Source organism: Harpia harpyja, chromosome 5 (assembly GCF_026419915.1).
Source record: "Harpia harpyja isolate bHarHar1 chromosome 5, bHarHar1 primary haplotype, whole genome shotgun sequence".
NCBI classification, from domain to species: Eukaryota; Metazoa; Chordata; class Aves; order Accipitriformes; family Accipitridae; genus Harpia; species Harpia harpyja.
Genome location: NC_068944.1, coordinates 22,365,786 through 22,390,662, shown reverse-complemented (window position 1 = coordinate 22,390,662; position 24,877 = coordinate 22,365,786). Strand labels below are relative to the sequence as shown.

The 24,877-nt window shown below is 41.6% G+C and overlaps 1 protein-coding gene across 30 annotated transcripts in view; it reads right to left on the bottom strand.

The window, feature by feature from the left end:
* Nucleotides 1–24,877, bottom strand: part of EPB41L3 (erythrocyte membrane protein band 4.1 like 3) — a 150,220-nt gene that overhangs the window by 22,765 nt on the left and 102,578 nt on the right. For 23 of the 30 annotated variants that reach the window (XM_052787334.1, XM_052787336.1, XM_052787329.1 and 20 more), the window contains exons 4-12: nucleotides 20,004–20,108; nucleotides 17,640–17,682; nucleotides 14,079–14,154; nucleotides 12,716–12,934; nucleotides 12,307–12,394; nucleotides 8,591–8,743; nucleotides 6,453–6,550; nucleotides 4,917–5,092; nucleotides 2,599–2,819 (exon numbers count right to left, since the gene is read on the bottom strand). In XM_052787334.1, coding sequence (XP_052643294.1) covers nucleotides 2,599–2,819; nucleotides 4,917–5,092; nucleotides 6,453–6,550; nucleotides 8,591–8,743; nucleotides 12,307–12,394; nucleotides 12,716–12,934; nucleotides 14,079–14,154; nucleotides 17,640–17,682; nucleotides 20,004–20,108 — 1,179 coding nt within the window. The remainder of the gene's footprint in view (nucleotides 1–2,598; nucleotides 2,820–4,916; nucleotides 5,093–6,452; nucleotides 6,551–8,590; nucleotides 8,744–12,306; nucleotides 12,395–12,715; nucleotides 12,935–14,078; nucleotides 14,155–17,639; nucleotides 17,683–20,003; nucleotides 20,109–24,877) is intronic. The other 7 variants (XM_052787330.1, XM_052787344.1, XM_052787338.1 and 4 more) reach the window with 1 other exon arrangement.

Sequence of the window (24,877 nt, the reverse complement as noted above, 5' to 3'; positions counted from 1 at the left end):
TTTACCACAATGCAAAGAATATTGGCTCCCAACAAGCAGGATTTGGTTTGATATGCTGCTTGCAGGGCATTCAACCAGTCTTTACGGTCATTCAAGGACAAAAAATTGGTAGGAGGAAGGAGGTGATTCAGCAGGAGGGGTGACCGCCACCTAAAACGCTCGCTGATGGCAGCCACAACTGCTCCTTAGAAGAACAACCACCACCATTGCCACCAAAATACCCCAGCCACAATGCTGATGGATCAGGGACATTTTGGCCAAAGTCAACTAGGCGCAGTTAGCTGAAGTGGCAGACTGGCTCCGTGACCAAACCCTAAGTGCCTAAGCTGGTCCATCCACCATGCCTCTCCCCAAGGGGCTATAAAAGCCATTTCAACCCCACTGCCCCTCCCAGCTCCCAAGAGCAAAATGACTTCAAAGCCAAAACAGCATTTGCCTGTACAAGCTGGTGCCAAATCTGAGCCGACAAGCAGCATCCAAGTTTTAGAGACAGGTTGCATCAATGCTAGCTACTAAGCCTAATCTTTACCAGGTGTATTAATGATAGGAATGTGATTTAAGTCCAATATTTACACGGAAGAGCTCCTTCCCCTCCTCTTAACGTTTTGCTTCTCTCTCTTCTCTAACCAGAACAGTTAAAAAACCAATCTATCAGTTCAGACAATCTGTATTCCCGAATTAAGCAACCAAAACCAAGCCTAACTTCAAATCGCTTACAAATGTCTTCTTTATGGGCTTAACGCAGTACGCTCAAGTCAAAATTTAATGCTGATGGACTCACAGGATTTTATGTGAGCTAAATACACAGAACTTCTCTTTATATTGTAAAGGCAAAAAAGCCAAAGTAAATTTATTCTTTGCTAATACAAACTACTCACTTGCTGACATCTTTGCAGTGTTAATATCTAGAATAACTTCTGGTACTTAAATACATATGCATAAAACAAAGGAAAAATGTCTTAGTGGAAAAGTTGAAGAGCTACCTATAAAATTTATATACCCTCAAATAGGAATTTGATTTCAAATTTGTCCTGTGTTTCTTGAGACCCTATTCTCTTTATGATGAATGACAAAGCTATTAGCAGGTCCAGTGGAAGCAGGACTGAGGTCTCTATAGGCTTATAGAACTGAAGCTCTATTAATGGATGGTTTAAACAGAACCCACCTCTTGGGGGGTAGAAATCATTCATTTGTGCATGTACCATCAAAATATTATCCTACAAATATCTTTGATTATTTCTAGCCATATGAAAGGAACAGATGATCTTTGAAATGCAGCTGATCTCTCCATTGACCTAAATTAACAAACACTTGGAACAGAATCAGTTTCTATTGGATATTTTCTGCATATTTGATTTTCATCAATGTTTCTTCATGCAGAAACTAATGGAGTTTCTAGAAGAGCCCAGTTAAATTTTAGAGATTTTTTTTTTAATGCTACAATTACAGCGCACACTTTCAAAAGAAAATCTTTTCTTATCTGCAATTTTCAGTAATTCAATTTGTTTCTGATTTTTGGTACCTTAATTGCAACTCTTTTTGAGGACTTGATGCTTTAGCTATGTAGCTCATTGAGGCCTTATATGACAAGGCTAGAAGTTCCGGTTCTAACATTTGCATGCATGACAGTTTTGTGGGTGTAAAGGTATACATCAAAGTTTTTCCTCATAAATGAAGAGGGTAAATCTTACTTGTTCAGCAAGCACATTCCATAGTACACTTTTTGAATGATATCCTAGATTCAATATTTCACATGCTGTTTTCTTCTCCTCAATGTAAAAGAAACAGAGGACATTTTATACCCAAACTTTTCTGATTCTACCGTATTTCTCTTCACTGTCAATCTCTGAAATTCAGTATCTTCTCTGTCCTCATTTGATTTACCCCACCTTAATAACTCAGGAGATATAATGCAGAGCCATATGTGTGGTGGTGGGATTGGAGATGGCGAGGGATGAATCAAATTTAACAACTGAGCAGAGAATCATCAACAAAAACAGTTTTCTTCAATGCAAACTTCAAACGAGGGAAGCAAATGCTTTTGTAAGCCAGGAAGAAAAGCTTATAATAGTATATTAATGCCCCAAAGTTAACAGAGAAAAATGCTTATTGAAATACAAGCAAGGAAACAGCATTAGGAGAAGTACATGGGAAAAATACAATACTTTTAAAGCACAGAGGTACATACAAGAACACAGAACTATTTTGTTGCCTTGTCAAAAAATAAAAAACACAATGCCCATACTAAAGTCAAAATACGACTGAAGACCAAAGGAGCAAAACGTGCACTGCTGCCAGGCTACTTTTGGGTATTTCGTAAAGACCTCTTGAATGCTATGTAAAAAACACTGTGCAGACTGCTAAACGGATTTCAAAAAACAGTCCAAGGCAGGAACTAACTTTTGTATCAACATATGAAATGCAAAAGGACTATAAAAATACTGATTCAAGACATGTATATACACGTACATACAACTGCGTACATTCTAGTTTCCTTTCACAGAACTAGGTATGTCCTCCCTCCCTCCCTCACAATTCTGCGTTTCTCCAAGCGCTCTCCAGGCAGGTCGGTTTAATACAAAAACCTCAGAACTCTACCTTGGTGTCATGGCGTATTGCTGAGATTGGGGTGACCTCCTCTGCTCTCTTCTTTTTGCCCTCTTCATCATCCTTCTCCTCTTCTGCCTTTTTCTCTGGAGTCACAGTGGTTATCAAGTTGGTCTGAGAGATGCCCTTTGTTGTGGCGTACTGGCCAGTACCAACCTCTGCAGCAGACACAGAATCCTTCATGTACATTTCATGGTTTTCATTCACTGATGCTAAAAGCAAATATTTAAAGAGGGAAAGTCTGAAATAGCTTTTGCTGAGAAGCTGCGTAAAATTAAAAAGCTGGGTTAGTAAATCATTTGAGATACTGCTGAAAACACAACTATGTCATGTTTCAGGAAACCAGAAGCATGTGCATACATTTAAATAAAACTGTTTACTTGAAAGAAAACCTGCAGCTTTTATGCATAAACGTGTATTATACATGTGTATACACACATTACTGTAGCTAATGTGCGCATTACACAGTTGTTAAATGTTAGCAAGCCATTAAAAGTGCTACTGTAGCAAAACATCAGAAAAAAATCAATGCGTTGCCACAGTTATCAGGCAGGAAACATAAGGAGAACCAGCTATGACATCAGCCATGGGGGTGGAAGAGATTTTTTTGGAAATCTGTCAGAATATAACAACGCAGTAAGTAATGTGCTGCATTACAGGAAATGACAATATTGATGAAACACAGGCATAATATCTGAGAATCAAGAAGTGGGATCTTTGTATTACTGAGTATTAAAGTCTGCCAGTTAAGTGAGCTCATTGTCCTAAGAAATTCTGGGAAGTGATGGCATTCAATTCAGTGGACCAAACCAGAATACTTTAGATGTAAACATTCTATAATTCAGCAAACTTAAATATATATATAAATAATTTTGAAATAAATAGTAAATTTATAGATAGAATGTAATCAAAACATTAATATGCTCTTGACTACTGTGTAACTAATTTCTAAGTCAAAAGGACTATTAGAATTTATGAATTTACTTGCATCTGTAACAAACGACAGGGCCAGGGTCACAGTGTAGTTGTGATGCAGAACGTTACAGCCACATTTGCGTTACAGTAACAACATTAGTGAAGAAATCATAAGCACTGATTAAAAAACCTCTTTTCCCCATTTGCACTTATGTAAATTAACATAATAAAAACCTTGCGGAGTCCAACAAATGCTGGGAAAAAGCGTTTCAGATCTCTTGCCTCTCAGGAATGAGCTTAGGAGGCAGGAGAAAGCAAAGGGACTCGAGGGAGACATCTTGTTTAGATGTTACAAACAAAATAACACAGAAGGGTAATTTCTGCTTTGAGACACATGCACAGCAATCAGGTCACCAGTTGCTTGGTAACGAGCAAGAAGCACATCAGAATTAGAAGATTCCAAAATAATTAATGACAAGCAGCACCTTTAGGGGAAGAAAAGAAGGCTTGTCACTAGTACTTTTAAATGAAAGCTTCTCCCCCTCCCCGCCATCAACTATACTCATTGCAGTTTGTTTGTGATATTCTGCAGGAGAATTCACCTTTTTTTTTTTTTTTTTCCAAACTGTAGCAATTCTGAATTTAGTCTCAGTCTTTTTTTCTACAAGAATAAACTACACCCTCTTTTTATGCAACAGCTGACAACAGTAACAGCTGATGAAGTAGCTGAGACTCTGAATCACACACTGGTTTAACCTAAGGGAGCAGCAGAACCGTGACCTCCATGAACCGTGGAGAAAGAGAGGAGGAGGAAAGATGTACTATTAACCTGCATATGTTACTCTCCATCTCACAACTTCAAAAGTAATGTATGGAAAAAGCCTGTTAGCGCTCATTCAACTAGGACACGAGGTAATTGGAAGCAAGTGTTATTACTCAATCGAAGGCAATAATTCATTTATGAATTGTAACATACACTTAAATGAAAAACCTACATAGGAAAAAAAGCCAAATTAAACCAAACCTCAAACTGTTACTCATGCAAACCCTGAAAATGCGTTGAAGCCTGACTTGGGCGGGCGGGCAGGTCCAGGCGCCCCGTCCTTCTCCAAAGCTGGGAAGTGCTTTGCAGGTGTGAGGCCAAGGAGAGAGGCTCCACAAAGAGTGGGCTCCCAAGGGCCTCCTCCAGGCAAACACTTTGTAAGGACCACAGCAGTACATTTTTTAGCACAGTATTTCTCTGTGTCTTCCCCTACCCCTGCAGTGAACATGCAGGTACTCACAGCCTCCACTCAGCCGATGCTCAAAGACATGAGATAAGAGGTTTATACCTAATCTAAAGCAGTGACCACCGTGATGATAAGTTTTGACAAAGTCAAGTGAGAGGACCTTACCCCCATCTAAGCTGCGAGACATAGTGTAACGTTTACTAGAAGACCGCTCAAAGTAAGGTGCGGGACGGTCTATGAGGGCGCTGGCTCTTCTTGTCTGGGCCTGCGTCCGGCCGCTGTAGCGAAACTTGGAACCCAGCGTAAGGAACTTCTTTGGAGGTGCTTCTGGCAGCAGGAGCCTAAAACACACCGAGCAGTGTACCTGTTATGCCCCCTCCTCCAAAAATCAGTCCACTATTTCTGCAGAGGACAGAAGACAACTGTTGGGTATCACTCTCCATCGTAACCTGTGCCTCACGGGTCTGTGGCTAAAAGGGAATCAAAGGATGGCCCTCATACAGCACAACAAAACCACTCAGGTAATGCATGTGAGTTGCTGAGTTCTTCCTAACGGGCAAGAATCACTCAGTCCCTTCCTGCTGCTTGAAAATCAGAGTTATTATTTTTTATTCACTGAAACTAAAAATAAGGTGTTACTTACATCAGGGACCCTGATCTAGGCTGAAATACAGACACATTTCTTATACTTCAAATTTATCATGGTGCTGCTATGCTGAGGACAGGGCCAGAACAGATCTCCAGTGAATGCCGGGCAGTAGTCATTCACAGGGATGCAGACATTTTTCAGGTTAGAGCCTTCCCACCCTCTGTGTTTTGGCTATGGGAGTTTGCTGAAGAAGCCATTCTCCTGCTATGGAGCTTATGCTTTAGACATTGATTTTCCATTAAAAATCAGAAAACACCCCCAAAAATACACACTCAATTTCTTTTTAGATCTTTTGCTGCTAAGATGGCATTTCATATGAACATACAGACAGCCTGAACCAACAGTTTTAAGAAAGGAGAGACATTCTTCAGTCCTCCCAAACACCTTGAGAGGGGCTTTTAACCACTGGATGCCCTTTCACATCATTGAAAAACTCACCCTTTTGGGTTTCCATTGTTAAGTATCTCTTTGCTGACTATCTCAGCACAAACTAATTACAACATTTATTCCACTATCCCAGACTCTTCTCGGGTCTTCTTAGATGTCAAAAACATAGCCGCAAAATTCCTCAGTAATACAAAAATTACAGCTATGGATTGGGTATTATGGGTGAACAAAAAAATACACCACTGACTACTGTCTGTATTTTCATATGTAGTTAAATAAAAATATCCTTTTTTTTTTAAACTCTTACCCACATCCCCCAGTAACTTTCCATATCAGTTGTTCTCCCTATACAGGCGTATGTGCAGAAGCGCAGCAGAGTCCTTCGTCTCTAAATATAGTGGCTGATAATATCATGGCACAGATAAAGCAAAACGATTAATTGGGACCATATGGTGATTTTAAACATTCAGTATCTATCTGAAATAGTATGAATAATACGGGTGAAACATTTCGAATTTTGAAGAAGCAACAACCTTCCCTTGTCTGCTCAGAGATACCTCATGATCAAAAAGACAATTTGATTTGAAGGGTTTTGTCTCTGCTGACAGAATTGGTCTTTCCTGTTCCGTTTTATATCACAACTTTAGGAAAAGAAATCCACATACCTGAAAAATGTATGGTGCTCAACACACACTTTCCATAAGCGCTTTGCAGCACGATGATTTGGCAACTTAAACCCAATAGTGCTTTCAAACTGCTCAAACTAGGTAAGAAAAAAGAAAAAGTATGTATTTGATGCAGTGCATCTATTTTTAGACAGTGTACACAGGTTCATCTTCATTTCCTCCACCTATATCATCTCATTGCAGGGGTGAATGTATATGCTCATGTATATAACCACATAAATACATATTCTACAGACTACTGCCTGTGAAGGAAGCTGCGAGTGATAACCAACGGCAACCTCTGAGGATCTTTATTTGGGGGAAACCCAGATAATGAGCAAGAGGTTTTTGATGGTGACAGTGACGTTTTATGCCCTATAGCAACAAAGAGATCAGTTAAGACTTGGGAGACTTCTGAGAAAAACATCATTTAAGTGTTTTAACCCTGTTGTTCTAACTTCACTAGTTTAAACAACAGTGGGAAGCTGGATAATAGCCTGGAGGGGAGCAATAGTCCCCAGGGACTGATCTGGTCTCACACAGCCTTAGATTAAGGAGATTTACAGTGAAAGAACTACAGTTAGTAAATCACAGTGTTTTTAGCTAATTTATCTCCTGGGGAGGATGAGGAAAAGACAGGTAATTGAAAAGAGTCGGCTGGGGATACTAAGGGATGTTTCTAGCTTGTGCTGCAGATTTATATATTCCAGACGCAAAAGCTGTGCCAGCTACAACCGCTGTAACATGTTGATGGCCGCATGCAGATAGCTGAGTAGGTGAAAGAGGGTTGCTGTGATCGGAGTAAGGTAGGCAGAAGGGCACTTGTAAGGAAGCCTTGATCCCTACAGGGAGCTGACAGAGAGAAACAAGGAAGGAAACAGCAAAACAATAAAGATGATATAAGCAACACATGAGATGGTGAATCACACTATCATCAAATGTGATTTGGAAAGAGACTGCATTGATTATTTTGCGTAAGGAACTATGACCTGCTCACAAGATGCTACAAACCAAGACCAGCAGAGCTCAGTAGGGCTTCAGTGGTGGGGAGCTGGAGTGCAGGCACTGAGAACATCAGTGGCTATACATTTGGGTTTTTTTAAACCAAACTCAAGACTGGGAATTTGGTTACTAAAACTGTGTCTGCTGACAGGCAGGAGGAGATGCAGGTTTGTGGATTTTGGTTTAGGACTCTAAGAAAGGCTCAGGCCCTGGGGCTGGTGGGGGCCCCAGCAGATTTCCCAGGTCACTTACGAAGTCAGCACTGGAGACATTGGCTCAGGACTCCCAACTGTCATACTGCATTAAGGGAGAAATGCCAGTCCTCGTCCAGGTGATTTCTGCTCTGCTATACAGCTCCACCCTCTAAAACGTACATGGGTTTTTCATCTATCACTGACCAATTATTGTACCGGCACTTAAAATGGAGACACTCCTTTGCCTGTGACGATCCTGAACTCCTTCTGGGATTTTTCCTAAAATTTATCGTCTTATTCCTGGGTTAGGGCACGCTCAGCCCGTGAGGTAGGTATTTGCTGTGCATCTGGCAGAGCCACGAGAGGGCACTCACTGTACGAGATTTCACATCTCCTCCTCCAGAGCCAGAAGATAAGCTCCTGTGGGCCTGGGAGGGCTAATGCCCATAGCTACCAGAAGTGCTGAATGACGGATGCTTGACTCCGTTTTTATCAGCCTCTGGATTTCTGCTCCGACTCCAAATGTACTAGTCTGATATGCTTATAAAATTTGGTATGGCCTGTCGACATCTCTTGGTGGTAAGATGAACAGACGCTAATTTAATATACAACATGACGGTGGATAACGAGCACTCCATGAATAAGCGATATGTTACTTAAATTCCCGAAGTATTCATAATACGGATGAGCTTTATACGTGCAGATGGCCATATTTATTCTTCATGTTAGTTCATGGATGTAAACAGAAAACACCAAAGAAGATTTTACCTGTATTTTAAATAAAGTATTTACCTAATCTTTCCTAAGAAAATCAGCGCAAATTAAAAAATACAAATGGAAAGGAATGTTAAAGGCTTGTAAGACATGACAAATCAACAAATCAATGAGAACATGGGTTTTTTGAAAAGGTTCATTCACTGAAGAGTGTCAGGATGCCCTTACCTCCCCTGGCCGGATTTTGATGTAGAAGTTGTTCCTCTTGTAGGAAATCTTCAGAACCTTTGGCCAGGCAAATCTATTTATTCTGAGTCTGTCTCGATATATTAAGAGCCCACTTGCACAAACTCCTAGCATGATTTCCACTCCTTCAGAATCCTGAAAAAGCAAACAATGCTTGTTGAATATTTCTCTCCTCACATCCTACAGTACTACAGATTCTTGTATACTGTGTGTCTATCTGGCTACGTCTTTCTAATGCATCAGCTGTAGTGACCTGATTTCTGAAAGGTACCCTACTCATTGACGGCATTCATGCAAGTAATAGTAAGGTTGGGCAGGGTGAGAGAAACTGAGAGTTGCGAATGTTTTCTTGTATTTTAGAAAGGCTCCAAAAGGAGGGGGTAAAATTTTAGATGTTATTAGAAGAATGACATTAGCCATATAGCAAAATTTGATTAGCATAATGAAAAAGTGTTATTAGCATAAATACCAGATTGAAAGTTAAGTAGGACAGCATACAAATTTACTTCTCCCAGCATCACTCATCTCCATGACTAAGTCTTGTGAATCCTTAGACAGATTTTTCTTCTGTAGTTTGCTTGTCTTGTCTTTAGTTGGTTTGCTAGTTTCTTTAACACTGTCATGCCTATGCTCAGTATTTTCACTTTGAAATGACCAGCGGGCAGAAAGTTGGGCATTTGGACCAGAAAGATTCTTTTAGAAGTGTGCGACTGTGCCTGTGCTATAACCCATATTTGACAGGGAAGCTGTAGGTCAAACATGTTAGCTCGGCAAAAGACTTGGCCACAATCTTATCAGAATATACCCATAACTATGTGGTTTTTTAAGTATGAAGTATACATTTCTCTTTCCTTTAGAAGCCTTCAAATAGTCTAAACCAAATCTTCACTGTTTGCTATCACCACTAGCCTGTATAATTCTGTTTTTTTCATTTAGCTAACCATTAATACTGCTGGAGAAAAGAAGGATCCACCTTAAAGCACCGAGTTCTTCGGTAATTATTTTAAAATAACTTAAAGTTACAAAAGTCTGACAACAGAAGCTATGAAGATGTCACCCTGTGATAATCATGAAATGAATTCATCGATTTCCTCTGGTTTTCCCAACAAGCCATCTTTAAGGCACACAGTGAAAATCTGATTACATTTTAAGATGAACACAAAGGCATGCACGGTCAGTCACGATGAAAAGGCTATGGCACAGCTTGAAATACAAAAAAAATTGTTTTAAAATCAGAGATGCAACATAGAACTAGTGCCACAAAGTCACTCCAGTGTTAGAAAACACACCAATAAAGGATGTATGTTCCAACAATGATGGTATCACCCCTTAAAGGTAGATTTTTTCTAAATAAAAGCTCTCATCTGGTATCACTGTCAGGTACTACAGAAAAGACAAAGCTAATTTTTTGCAGTGGACTTCAGTCTCACAGTTTCCTAAGCTAAGAGTAACATCTAAATACAGAGTATACAAACAAAAAACCCCAAAGTCTCATTGCCAGTAATCCCACTGCCTGGTGAACGCCTGAAATGCACATGTGCTCACATATGGCACATAGCTGCAGGTGCAAGGGGCTCCTTCTTTTGATATACTTTCTCAAAAACTTATTGAGAAATGCCTTCTTCCCTCATCCTCACCTTTGCAGCAGATCTAAGTCCATTCAGGCTTCTGTTACTTGTTGGTGTCAGAGACTGCTTTTCAGTGGGATACTATTGGTGTAAAATGAAACCTGAATAAAATAATTTGGCTTTTTTCAGGAGCGATGCGATTGCATGGAACAGAAAACTGTTAGCTGTAATATCCGAAGCACGAGATGCTGAGCTGCACATCCCTGCAGCTCTGCATACCAATGGGGGGGCTTTACCAGAGCAGTGACAGCCCAGAGGACAAATCTGTCTACTTGAACACATTTTTTATGGTAGCCTTGTGCTGGATAACTGAGAACTAGTTTTAACAGCAGCTGGTGAGTCCAGCATCTGTTGAATACCTAAGATACCGGCACAGCCTTAATGAATTGACATTGCCATAGAGACATCTGCCACGGCATGACTTCAAAAAGGCATCCACAGAGATACTTGTCCCCTTGCCTGATACCATCTGATCTCACTGGCAGACCTAATTAAAACAAAACATTACTTCTCACACAGAGTCTACTTTTCCCACCTTCAGCTCAGTTTCCAAGATTACTGTGGGGTTTCTTAACCCACGGACAGACCCAATTTGGTTACCACAGCAGCTTTTCAAATTCAGAACATCACTTTAGAGAGAGATCGGCTTGCCTACCAACTTCTCTTGCTCTGCGTCTTTCCATACGAAAAACAGAAGAGTAAAACTGGATAGTAATATTTTTTAGGGAAGTTAAAAAAAAAAAAAAGGCTATCTCAGGATATCCTATCTTAAATTTCACAGCCTTTCTCCAATATTGTGAAAAAAATACTTGGGCGTTAATGCTATGCTATGTAAAATTTTCAGTAACAAAGCCTGTAATGTATTTAGAACAGGGACTTACTTTGTTGCTGTTTTGCAGATTTCTTTGTGTTGGACAAAGGATGTTGGAAAAAAGCTACTGAGTGACATTTGCCAATCCATTTCTCTCTCTGCTCCAAATGTGCCTCAAGATTTTGTGCCTATCTGCAAGACACAGGGAAGGCAGCGGCATGCCTCCTGGTAGAGTGCTGCCCATTGAGCCATACCCCGATTCTTCATTTGCAGTAAAGGCAATTAACAGAACACAAAAGATTGCCTTGAATTCTGGAACACACATGCACAGCTCCTACAAAATCCCCCAGCGACATGGTTGCAGGCCCTTTCAAGATCCGAGCTGCAAATTTATCTCGGTTCTTGAAAGGATCTGCTGCAGCACAAAAACAGGCTCACAATAATTTGACCTTTACAGAAAACGCAGCGCTCTCCACAGCTCAGGATTCTTTGTTCAGCACTCACTTGCCAAGGATGCTTGCTAACCTCAAAGATGTTAAAATCCATTAGCCTTACTTTGAAGAGTGAAGAGAAAAATAGTAATTATTTACTTGGAAAAAACCCATAAAAAAACAGACAACCAACACAAAGCTGGTAGGTGGCTCTCCCAAGACACAATAAGAATGACCATGTTTTATTCATAACTTAACCTGCCGATGATTAGAGAAACTACTTCAACATGGGAGAATGTTTCCAGCAGAATTACTGCCCTTCCAGTCAACTGCAACAACCATACTTCAGAAGAGAGACAAGCCACTGTCTCCCCATTACTATCTGATTAGGCTTCCAGCACGGATAAATAATTGCTTGGAAGTTCTCTCCAGTGTTAGAAATGATCTGTTTATCTAGTTTAGATACCATAGTTGGCCTTATTAAATTGGAAAATGTAGCTGAATGAAATGACAACTGAACACTCTCTGGACAGCTTCTACCATGCTTCCTCATTACTCTGTCCATACAATATTTTCTCAAAGGATTTGGTTGTTTAATCAACAAGAAAGGCTGATGTGCAACATCTTTGAATCTACAGGCTAAGTTATGTAAGAGTTACAAAATATATTTATGCTTATCCCATGAGTCACCTTTCCTCATGCTGACACGATTTATCCCACAAAATGCCTGTCTCAAAACAACAAGAAAAGATAAATCAGGGCCTCCATGCAGATTCAAGTACTAAGCCACAGGAGAAAGATGACTGGTGAAATAACTAGAGTACCTACCTTGGCATGATGGAGATCTACTCCATACATTGACAGTTTTTTGGCATTCTCCAGGAAATGCATCTCAGCCTCTGCAGGTGTCATTCCCCTGAGGAAAAGCAACCAATTCTAGCATCAATGTTAAGGAAAGAGAATCCAAAATAAAAATCCAGCAGCTGGAAAACTTTTTCAGCCTGTCAGAACTACAGCCGTACCCCTTAGGTCGCTGGGTACCTACCAGAGCCAAAACTCCAGTGCAGACCCTGTTATCTTTCATGCTGCAAAGCTCTTCTCTAACTGAAGACACAGAGAGGGGTCTTGTCCAAAAAATATTCTTATTAAGTATATCGCAGCACATTTTAACATTTCCTCATGCACCAGGACGGTACCTGAAGGCAGGCTACAGCCCCCACTGATGCCCTCTGCCTACCTGTGGCTCTTGTGCAGCTCGATCACTTTATCCTCCAGCTCTTTAGTGTGATTTGGTGCAAAGCGAAATTCGCTGATGTAGTCGCTGCCGTACTCGTCGGGGTCATAGTCGCCGAGCTCTGACTGTACAGTGTAGGAGCCTAGCAGGGCCAGCGTGACGAACGAGCAGGGCAGCCGACCCGACACAATGTCATCTCTCAGCTGCAAGCAGAGGTAGTACCTGCAACGGAGCACCAAGGTGGCTCAGATAGTGCTCCTCCACTGCTGCTCCCAAAGGAGCACCATTCAAGCACCGGCAAGAGGCCTTAGTTCTTCTACTAATTTGCAGACAACTCCCAAGCCCCAAGTTTTTCAGGCATTAAAAAGGATAATAATAATTTTGAAAAATAACCCAACCCAAAAACCTTGCCTAACTTAGGGGTAGCAATGTAGGATCTCTTAATAAAACAGGTTATTACTTTGTTTAGTAACCTAGATGGAGAATTACCCATTAAACATACCAGGTTTCCATCATAAACCACTAAGATATATAGCTACCTGATAATTCTTTTATTTAAGGAGAAAAAAATCGTTTCTTTTAGAAGACCTCTATTGAAGCGTGAACTCTTTGAACACTGTCTGCACAGTGCCTAGCACATGGGACCTCTGATCTAAGCCAAACGCTTCATGCTACCTTAAAAGCAACAAACAGTCTACAAAGTAATGAAGGTTAAAAATATCCACAGGTTGCAAAATGCTGCAACAGGCTAGGGAACAGTTTGCTGATGGCAAAAAACTCATCATGGCTCAGAAGTTGTCCTGCCTTATACCAAAGAGGCAACGAGGTGAGAGGTTTTTTTCGGTTGTGGTTGCAATCCGAATACAAAACCAGAGAGCAGAGGTACAGATTGCAGACCTAAGTGACTTTGATAGCAGGGGGCAGTCATTCATTACCACCATATTCTCTATACCATGCACATCAGTTGCTTACCTTGTCAAATGAGATACAAAATTTACACAGATGCTTATTCTCATCCCACTTCTTCCCTTTCATAGTTATGATTTCCCTTACAATAACAAATTCTTACCACTGGCAAAAATGGGCATTGGGCATCTTTGTGAAAATTAAAATCAACTCTCAGGCATTTGTATATCGGAAAAGCTAGGTTTTAGGGTTAAATTATACAAAAGTCATCTTAGCTCAAAGGACAGACTCTGTTCACAGTGTCTTTTCTGCCAAAGCATTGCATGTTTTCCATAAGCTCCTAAGAGAAGGAAAGCCAATGGAAATACAAAACATTCCTTTTCTTGGATAATCAGAGTGTAACCGCTACTATGAATAGCTTTTAAGCCCCTTCTAGAAAGGTATTTAATGTTTTAAACACCTGGTAATATCTTCAGATAGCTGGGCAGGGTCTGGAGGGTAGAATTTCACATTAAATGCAAACTGCCAAGCACCACCTGGAAAAGAACACAGACTGACTGAAAGTACGCTGTAAGTGCAAACAGAGATGCTCATGCTGTTCGATTACCAGCAGGCTTAAAAATACCCCAGCCAAGCAATTCATAACAACAGGATACAGTATCTTTTTCCCATACATCGTTCTGAAGAAACTACTTTTCCCTCTCACAATTACAGTATTAGATCAGATTTTACAGCTCTTTTCTTATTTAGTAAGATTTCCACTGAAGCAAGGACCCTAAGGGAGCAGTAGTTTATTACTAACACTAAAAAAACCCCTCGGTCTGAAAACAATGTTTACTGGAATTAACCATCTGAAAACACAGCCTATACAAGCTTTAAAAACCAATAACCCGAAATACAGAGGCGCTAGAAACACCGCAAGCCAGAGTACGAATGGGCTCCGGAGTGGGCTACCCAAACCAGCTCACAGCATCCTCTCAGAGTGCTGTCTCAGCACATAGCTTCTGTCTCCAGCAGACATAAATTATTGTGCAGACAAAACTGCAAGGACAAACACTGAGAGCATGACTGAAAAACAGTACATAACACTGGAGAACTCTTATTTAGTTATTTCAGTAAGTTTAGGTGACCCATGGGATGGATACTGGTTTGCGTCACCACAGTTTGTGAAATTTTTTTTGGAGCATTAGCTTTAAATGTTGTAAAAAGAATACTGAGACTAAAAAAAAAGAAAGAGTTGAACATAGTATGTAAATATAAATGCTATTCTGAAAAAAGGGACAGGTTATACTAGTGCATGTCTTGAATGCAAATAAAAAGCAGTAACAAAACCCCAAACCACAGTGTTCTTACAAGCAACACAGTGATTTTTCAGTAACAAGACTTTTCACCAAGACCTCTGTTGTGGGATATACCTCTTATATGTACTTCTACCCCATAAATTACAGTATTTCTGTAGTCAAGAACCCAAAGCCAAAGTAATGACACTTCAGTTTTCTGAAACACATTGATGTCACCGTACAAATTTAACTAGAAACAAATAGATATCTCTTGAAAAGTCTGTATTGGCTGTGTAATGAGGAAATGCTCATGAACACTGCAAAAAACGGGACTCTTCCTTATAAACCTGACGGGTAGGGTTTTCGCATGATCTTCAATTCAGGGACACCTTGTGTCTAGGTACCTCCTGAAGAGTATGCGGTTGGAAGGTGTATCTGGTGCACTCTCTGGTAAGATAGCTTATGTGCTTGACAGGTCTGCTTGCCTGGAAATACTGTATGGTTGTCCTAATTGGGTGTTTGGAAGTATTTATTTAGAGACAACAAGGAAATTTCATCCCGTGCAAAGCCCCATCCACTTTGCTCATCCACACACCCAAGAAAACAGGCTCAATGTGCGAGAAGACTTTTGACATTTACCATCAGCTCTTGGTGGGACTTTTGGGCTCCTTGATTTTAGGAACTTTTCCACTCTCTTGGGCCATAAAAGCTGGTGGAAGGAAGATCGAGCTGGCAGCGAGGATGGGGCATGGTCCCACCAGGGAGTGGACCTGCCCCGAGGTGGGAATGGAGCCTGTGGGTGACACCTGGCCCCACGACAGAGAGAAGGGGCCATGGAGTGAAAATCTATTCCTCTGGCACACACAAAACATATCAAACCTATGATATAGCCTATCATATAGCATGGACAGTTAAGATATCAGTGTAAGGGCCTTCACTCCTCACTTCCACCTACCACTGTGCCAGTTAGTGGGTTATAACTAATGGGGTGAGAACAAGGGCTGCACATACGGCGACAGCCTCATTTCTCAACCACTGGGATGAAATCCCTCTGGTCTGCAGTGGAATCACAGATATCTGAGTGTATGTGTCTTTGAAAGTGTCATGGGTAACAGCCCTACTTTTCCACCATTGTCCTGTTCCAAACTTCTAGGGTGAATTGTACAGAGCAAGCAAATTATTGCTGTCATCTTCTGCAAATACAACTGTCCCCTGCGTGAAGTCCAGGACGAGACTCTTCTACCCCGGTTAATCTCTCGCTGTCACAACCCTTCATTGTCTATCTCATGGCTCAGACACATACTAAATGCATTTCAAATCAGCGGTATGGAGCCGAGCTGCTTTACTTGTATTGACCATCAGCCCAACCTGACTCACTGAGGTCTACAGCACCTTCCCTTCCAGATCCATCTTCTCAAGAGATTAAAAAAAGGCAGATTTTCATTACTTTTTATTGCAGATCACTTACTTTTAATGAAAATAATACTGGTGGAAAGGTGTGATTGCCCATAGTAAGTGGGGAAATTTTCCAGCCAGTGTAAATTAACCCTTTGAATCTTGGAGAGGGAAGTGATTCATTTGCTGGGCCTGACCCCACAAATGTGAACTACCAGATGTATTTGCTTGTGAAAGCACAAGTGCTAGAAGAGATCATTTACAAAATGTTGAAACAAAAAAACTGCTAAGACTTTCCTGCCCAAAGAAGCCACACACACAAATATTTCATCAATTTTAAAAAGTGAGGGAGGAAAAAAAAAGAGCAGGTCAAATTTTAAGCCTGGCAGTCTTGACAAGGTTTTCCTTCCAGAGGTTTTTGAATTTCTAATATAGCAGACGGCTAAATTTAACAACCGAGCTTTTTAAAATATTCATGCGAAGCAGAAAATTGACTGGTTGTCTGTGAATTGAATGGTCATTTTAGGAGCAAAGTTCAAGCTTTTGAAATGCAGGAAGGAAAGATATTTTAGATAGAGTGCTATCTTTGCATCAGTGAAGTACTTCAGGATGGGGCATGAGCAGCATTCCTGGATACGATATAAAAATCAGTAACGCAAAGAAATAATCTATATATGTGGCCTAGTCCCTAAGGTTATGTTGCGTAATGTCAAACTTCAGGTTTTTGCATCTCTGCAAATGTCAAGTTGATTTCAGCAATGCAAGTTCATGTGTTACGAGCCTCAGTAACCGCCTGCACTCGTTATGGGGTAAAATACCTAAAAGACGCAGGTAATTCCTTTGCCAGAGACTCGGGACAGGATGCAAAAGAAGATTGTGAAATAGGCTGTGTCACCCCGGGGGGACCACGCACTCCTGGGGGGAGGCATGGAGAAGGGGGCCATGGCCTCGTCCTGCCTGTCCCCTCACCCTGCGGGCAGCGGGGCTGGGGTGAGGGGCTGGGGAGAGGGGGCTGCCAAGCCCCTGGTGCTGGGGGCACCCTGGTGGGACGGGCCCGTCGACCCAAGAGCGGCGAGTTACCCCAGCTGTTTATGAACAAGCCCAGTGGACCAGAGGGGCTGGGCAGTGATGGGCGCCTGCTGCCCATGACGCCCTGCTTGCGTGCCGGGGAGCCCCCTCTGCCTCTCGCATCCTCGCTCAGTGCCACAGGGGTCTGGAGTCTTTGCAAAGACGGATGGTAGTTTACAGGAAGAGACTTTTTTGTGCAGATTTTTGGGGTCCGGATACACCAGAATGAAATTTTTCCAGACCCCCTGAAATAAACACACAAACAATAACAAGCTTACTTCGGATCTGCTTCTTGATTTCCTTGGCAGGGTCCAACCAATTCTGCAAAGAAAATATTTCCTTTTTTCAATTTGAATTAGAAAACACAATAAACATTATTCTTAAAACAGTGCTATGAGTCAAAGCTAGAACACGCGAAGGTCTGCCACCCCTTTCTCCCTGGAGCAGCAGTAGGCAGGGATAACACTAACTTCCAAGATGTGGCCCTGGGTAGAAGCAGGATTTTTATTAACCTTCACAGACATTGAGGGGCTAAATGGTTTGAAATAAAAAAATATAGAAATTAGTAAAATAAATGCACACAAATCTTTTTCCAGAGTATGTTCTGGGAAGATTAAATTTCTACAAACTTGTTGAGAACGTTTTTTTTTTATTTGGTTGGTTGGTTTTTTGCTCTAAACCTGGAAGGGCTGAAAAGCCTTGCTAGAGGATAAGCCAGCATGGCATAGGGCACTTCCCCATTTGCAACCCGGCGTGGGCATGAGGCACTCCCTGGAGGCAGAGGGAGCACGGGTGGAAACCAGTGGCAGAACCACAGCACCAGGGCTGCCCCCATCCACGCCGCGCAGAGCCCGGTGACTATGCAAGACAAAACCCCTGCCAAGGAGGTGGGGAATTATCACGGTGATGTGTTACTACTCCATGGATGCCAAGGAGCAGATCAAATTCCTCTGGAAGAGGTGTGCAGCAGCTTGGGGTCTCTTAGTGCCACCGCTACCTTGTCCTCTAACAGAATCAAATTAATATTTAAAATGTGTCACAGAGCCCTGAACAAAAAGTTCGCTTCCCCTAGGAAAGTTCCACTTTCTCCAAAGAAAGAACAACAAATGTATCAGAGAAAAAAAAATACTAAAGAAATATCAAACAAGCAGAACACAAGAATCCCCCCCGCCATGCAACAAAAACAACCAGTTTGCAGCTGTCCAAACCCGGTCTGTGGTGCAAAACATTGAGCCTAAAAAGCTCCAGCTATTGCTGAGCACGAAAGCACACTATGTACCAAGAAGTTAAAGATGCATCAGGGTTTCTGTTTTCAAAGATGACACGTGATGTGGGCACATATATTGTCTGGCTGGAAGTTATATGGCAGAGGAGGGAGGTGAATTGCTAAGTACTTTGACATTAAAAATATGCATGTTATTGATCAATAAATGTGGTGGCAAGCAGTCATTCTTTCAGCTGTTTAGCTCTGTAAAGTAACTGGCAATCTATAAATGTTTAGTGCTTTTAAATCACCTGTTAATAATGAATACATTCTTCTCTTTCCAGTACAGGAAAGCACACCTATCTGAAAATGCACTTAAACATCAGCCTAACTTTACCACAACTCAAAACTAAGCATATGCTAAAGTGTTATCTTGCACTGGCATGGAACAAGTGTCTGCTTAAGTGATTTTCTGAATCAGAAACAAAATCCTCGTATTTAGAATTCTGTAAAGAAAGGGGAAAGAGAGACAAAAAGACTGATTTCTTTTGTATCATATATAACTGAAACAAAGGGAAGCCTAGAAAATACAACTGTTATTCTCACAAGACATAAACAGCTAAAGAAGTAGTAGTAGCTCCAGCTCCATCAAGGAAGACCTTTCAGGCCATGCAAAGCACAAAAACCCTCTACCTGGTGAGCTCTGCTGGGCTACTGCACATATTGCTAAGAAGTTTTGTTACTGGTTTCTTTCAAAATATTTATCTTAAAATGACAAAATCACATAGTATATTTTAAATTATCCTTTGATACTCTCTCTTTCATCATAACGTGTCCAAAACAATACATCTATATCACCTGCACACTAGATCATCTTGGACACTGTTAATACACAGCTTATTTAATACTAAAGTTGAGATGCAGACAAGCAGAATGTGATTCACTATTGCTACCAACTGCTTCTGAAGACTAATGTCTTTAGCCAAATCAACAATAATGCTAAGATAAAGTAAGTCAAGTCTTAAAGCCTTACTTTATCTTAGCAGTTAGCAGGAGCAGTCAATCAACTCCTGCCTGTCTGTATCCCAACCACAGTATTATTAAGCCATATTTTAGTATTATATGTTTAGTAGTGTATCTATGAATGTAAATCTGACTTTCATCTACAGCAGTAATGAAATAAATCATACTAGAAAGAGAAGCAGCTATATGATTAACTTCTTTCATGTTATAAACAGCCAGCACAGAGGGAAGCCAGGGAAACACAGGGGATGCTCTTGAGAAGTACAGTTACAAAAAACAATAGCTCAAGCTATATCTATGGAACTTGGCAAGGAAGATAAAAACAACTTCTGGACTGTTTGCAACTGTCTGAGGGGGTGTCTCGGGGAGCTCTAACGTCCACATGCCAAAGGCCAGCTGCAGTTTTGTGGGTTACCTTTTGGTTTTCTGTGTCTCTGTATGTTAGCCCGAAGTAGTCTTTTTCCAAAAGGTTCAGATGCTCGCACACTTTGTCGAATAGCACTTGACCTCTGGAGCGTTTCTGTGGGAAATGAACAGGGAAAAAAAAAAAAAATCACGTTTGCAAAATAAAGTAATATAAGCATTAAAGTAACACCTTTTCTGTTAATCCTCAAATCAATAACCCCAAAATGATTTAATTCAACTCATCCATCTTTCAAACCTATTGGCCTGAAGCTTCATAAGAATCTGCTGAATGGGGCAAATCTGTTTTTCATAAAAGTTCAGGTCTTCTTGCAGAGTTAAAAATAAGTCAATAAGTGTCATGTTTCAAGTTTCAATGAGAAGAACTCTTCTTTCACAAATGCATGCCGAGGTCCTATCTCAGCAAACCCCAGCGTTCTTGGTGTGCAACAGTAGCAACCAACATCCGTACAAAATATTCCTGGTCACGGACTATCAGATCTGTAACTGGGGGGCAATCCACTGAAGGAAAAACCAAACGTGGGGATACTTCTCGCTTTGGTAGCAATGTGGACTGATTCCAGGATCCTTTTTTGTCTCATACACGGGGAAACGTGATAACACCATCTACTGAAATCACTGAAAGAGCCTAGTATCTTACTGGGAACGCAGCTGGGTAAGAAAGCAGCTTTCCAGTGTCCCACTAACCTTCTTTACTGCTAACACATTAGATGAGAAGATCTCTCACTGTCAACAGCCAGAGCCCTTAACAGAAGCTTCATAGTATCTCTCGTATTGGACGGTAAAAATTCATATCACCCTAGTTCTCAGCGTTATATGTGACATTAAGAAAAAATCTCCGAAAAACCAAACGCAGGCAGAAATGTCCTCTTTATAAGCTACATGTGCCAATTTTGATATGCATTAATTATTATAAACAACCCAAAATTATTTGGGCCACTGTTTCATTGCTATCTGCTTCCCTAAGTGCAACTCAGCTAAAGGAAAAAATCTGCCCAATTCATTTCAAACACAGGCATACATAAATATTTTAGTTGACATCAGGGCTGCATTTTCTTTATCTGTAGCATACACATGACTTGAAGCAGACTGGAAATAACACTACTTTCTTCAAACACAATGCAGGAAGGAGGCTGACACAAAAGAGGAGAGAATGCTGCCTCTGAATTTACGTGCCTCCACTGACAGAGCTGCCAGCCTGGCAGCCTTGGCTGGAGGGGTGGATATTTCACAATACCAGCTGGTACAACTATGCCAACAAACCTGTGGAGCCCAACACTGGGATCAAACTATTTTGGAAGTGGTAAGCAAGCCAAGAGAAAAGAAAAAGAAAAGAACTGAGGGTTGCTGCCTAAAACCCTGTGAAAACATTAGAAGAGATGGTAGAGGGAGCTGTGCAGCGTAACCTAATTTATGTTAAATTTGGTATTTCTACTGGGGCTCTGATGGTATATTAGAAAGGAAGCAGGGAAATATCCTCTATGTTTTTATCGATGGGGAAACTGAAGAGTGTGGCTGATAGAGTCTAACAAGTGTCCTCCAGCTGAGAAAAAACAGGCACAGAAGTGCATTGCAAGCGTACTGCTGTAACTTCATTTACTGTGTCTTCCAGCATCATTTGAGCAAACCGCTCTTGGGCCTTGTTCTGCTTGTCACATGCTTTCTGCCCTGTAGTAGGAAGCATGAATATACCCCAGCTCCTTTATAATGTCAAACAAATGTTTAGTTAATTCTTCACGCCCCAAACTTGGAAGTCGATAATAACAGGTTAGTGGGTTTATACCTGATGCTCCATGGAGAGGATCAGGCAGATAAAAAAGATCTCACTGTTGGTGTGCAGAGAAGAATCAACTCAGAGACTTCAAGCCAAAATAGTCACATTTCTGCTATAAGCAAGCACTGCTGTATTTTGTCAAATTTCTTGCTTTTCTACCTGATAACAAACCAAGTGGTTATACTGAATGGAGAGAAATAAGCAGGTTAACTCTAGAAGATACCTGCTTTAGGAAAAACTATGTCTGTACCACTGCACCATTTACATGTATTTGAATTACAATACTTCAATGTCCTCTTAATTTTAAGAGTCACACAAGGCCAACACAGGAGCTGTTTCATGCGGCCTATCTGTGCAGCTACACAGATGTCAGCTTTGAGAAATAGTAGCTAGCAGCTGCAAGGTACGGTGTTTTAATAGGGAATAGCAGGAAACAGTTCTGTGGGGCTGTGCTGTAATAAAAAGCAACAAACCAATAAAAACCCAATGCTCAGGATTTCTTGTTTGGCTACACATTGTGGGCAAGTGAAAATAAGTATGGCAAGCCTGGAATAAGTTGCATGGCTCATTTCTTGTCCATGACAAAATGTACTTCCTCCTCCGGTACCAAGATCCCCAAGTTGTACTCAGACACTTTCCACAAAATTCCTGCTGCATCAGGATATGGGAAAACCCTGCTGGTGCTGCAAGATGACATCAGAAATACCAGGTATAACTGACAGCCCTTCCTGGTCAGGGTCCTCTCTTCACCAGACACCAGGTGTGAACTGGTGACAGCTGAGGGGAAGCCTTACCAGGACCACTTTCCTTCTCACTGTCTGCAGAAACACCCATCAGTGTCCAGACAGATGACCCTCACATTGCAGCCTCGTCGCTGCCCCTGAGTGCCTCTCCCCAGGTCAGAGCTGACCTGTGGGAGCAAGATTTAGAGGGCTCCCATCATCTGGGGAGTGGGGGCTGCCTAGCAATGGATCCACCCCTGTTGCCCTCCTAATGCAAAGACCAAACGAAATCCTCGTGCACCTGCGTATACGCAGCACCGCCGCTTCGTACCCATGCGGCATGAGCACGCACACTCTCTTTCTAAAACATCATTGCACAGAAACACAGTGAGGGGAAGCTGCATAATCCATGGGAAGTTAAGAGGTTTAGTTTGGAATAAATAAGTAAAGCAACTGAACAGACATTCCATGCTCTTGTTAATTGCTTTTATTTTACTGTGTGCCCAAATAAGCATGCCAGACCAGGCATGGATATCATTGCTTTGGCAGGGAGAGAATGGGAGGAAGAGAAGAGAAAGTCAAGTTACAAATTCATACAACTCCTCAACCCACCTTTGCTTTCCACCATTTTGGGGTGACAAGTCTAAGGCGATAAAAGACTGACAGTCTGCTAGCTACTGTAGATCACAAGTTAATGCCAAAAATGCCCACCAATTCTCAGCAGTCCAAAAAATGTGAATTAAAAAAAAATTTAAAAAATCAGACTTCATGCTATAAAATACTGGCCCTGTAAATGAAGAGTTTTTCTGAAAGGTAAATATGGCAAGAGTCTCCTCCAGAAATATTCTTAGCTATTTTTCAGGCATGAATGGGATGAAATGAAATGTGCAGATGTGGAAAAAGAGACATTTTGCTTAAGCTTTGTGAAATCAAGACAATAGAAAGAATGGAAAACATAGATTGATGAGTACAAAAGTCCAGGAGCAAAAACTTCACGCTTTTCACAGCCTCCTCCCTGCAGCTCTATAAAGGTCAGGGCTCTCGCTCGAAGCTGGAGTGGGAATAAACAGCATCCTGGTCAAGCTCCCAGTGAAAGGAGCCAGCAGCAGCGAACTTGGCAAGCCTGCGCCTGCCAGCAATTCCCACGCGCAAGGGAGAGGGGAAGTGGCCTCTCTCCTCGCCAGCTTCTCCTCGGTTTTGGAGCTGAGCTTCTCCCTCCTCGGGAGGCCGAAGGCTACAAAAGGCTCTCCCATCCCCTAACTGGCTTTTCCAGAAACAGTCCATGCTCAAACCTCTCCACACCAGCTTCTTCAGCCCATATCCCTCCATCACACCCCCATCCCCTTACAAGATCACCAGACCAAGATAGCACACTGTACATCACTGAGAGTGAGGAGCTAAAAAATTAAGTACTTCCATCTTAGCTCTGCATGGATAACAAGATTATTATAAAGTCAATTATTCTCACTGGTGAACATTTGAATACAATGGCTGGTATTTCTTAATGCAGAAAAATAGTGAGAAAGTTTTCCTTTATTATGATTAAGCCCATAAGCTGTAACTTACTTATGATAAACTAACATTATTAAAGTGAAAAAACGCAAGCCTTTGTTATAGATACATTATCACTTCAGCCACAAAACATGTATTGCACATTAATATAATCACAGATTGGCTGAGGCTCATGGGCATCTCTGGAGATTGCCTAGTCCACCCCCCTGGCTCAAGCAGGGCCACCTAGAGCAGGTTGCTCAGGATTGTATCCACTTGGGTTTTGAATATGTCCAAGGATGGAGACTCCACAGCCTCCCTAGGCAACCTGTGCCAGTGTTTGACCACCCTCATAGTAAAAACGTGGGTTTTTTCTTCCATTTAAATGGCAATTCCTATATTTCACTTTGCACCCCTTGCCTCTTGTCCTGGCAAATGGCTACCACTGAGCACAGTCCGGCTCTGTCTTCTTTACTCCTCCCATCAGATACAGATACACATTGATAAGATCTCCCTGAGCCTTCTCTTCTCCAGGCTGAACAGTCCCAGCTCTCAGCTTTCATCATAAAAGAGATGCTCCAGGCCCTTCATTATCTTTGTGGCCCTTCGCTGGACTCTCTCCAGTGTGTTCATGTCTCCGTTGTACTGGGGAGCCCAGAACTGGACCCAGCAATCCAGGAGCTGAGTAGAGGGGAAGGATCACCTCCCTTGACCTGCTGGCAACACTGCCCAGCAGGGCACTGGCCTTCTGTGCTGCCAGGGGACATCGTTGACTCTTGTTCACCTTGTTGTCCATCAGGACTCTTAGGTAATAATAAAGCCTGTATTGCAGCAATCAAGCTACCAAACCCATATGTTACTGTACTGTCACAAGCAATG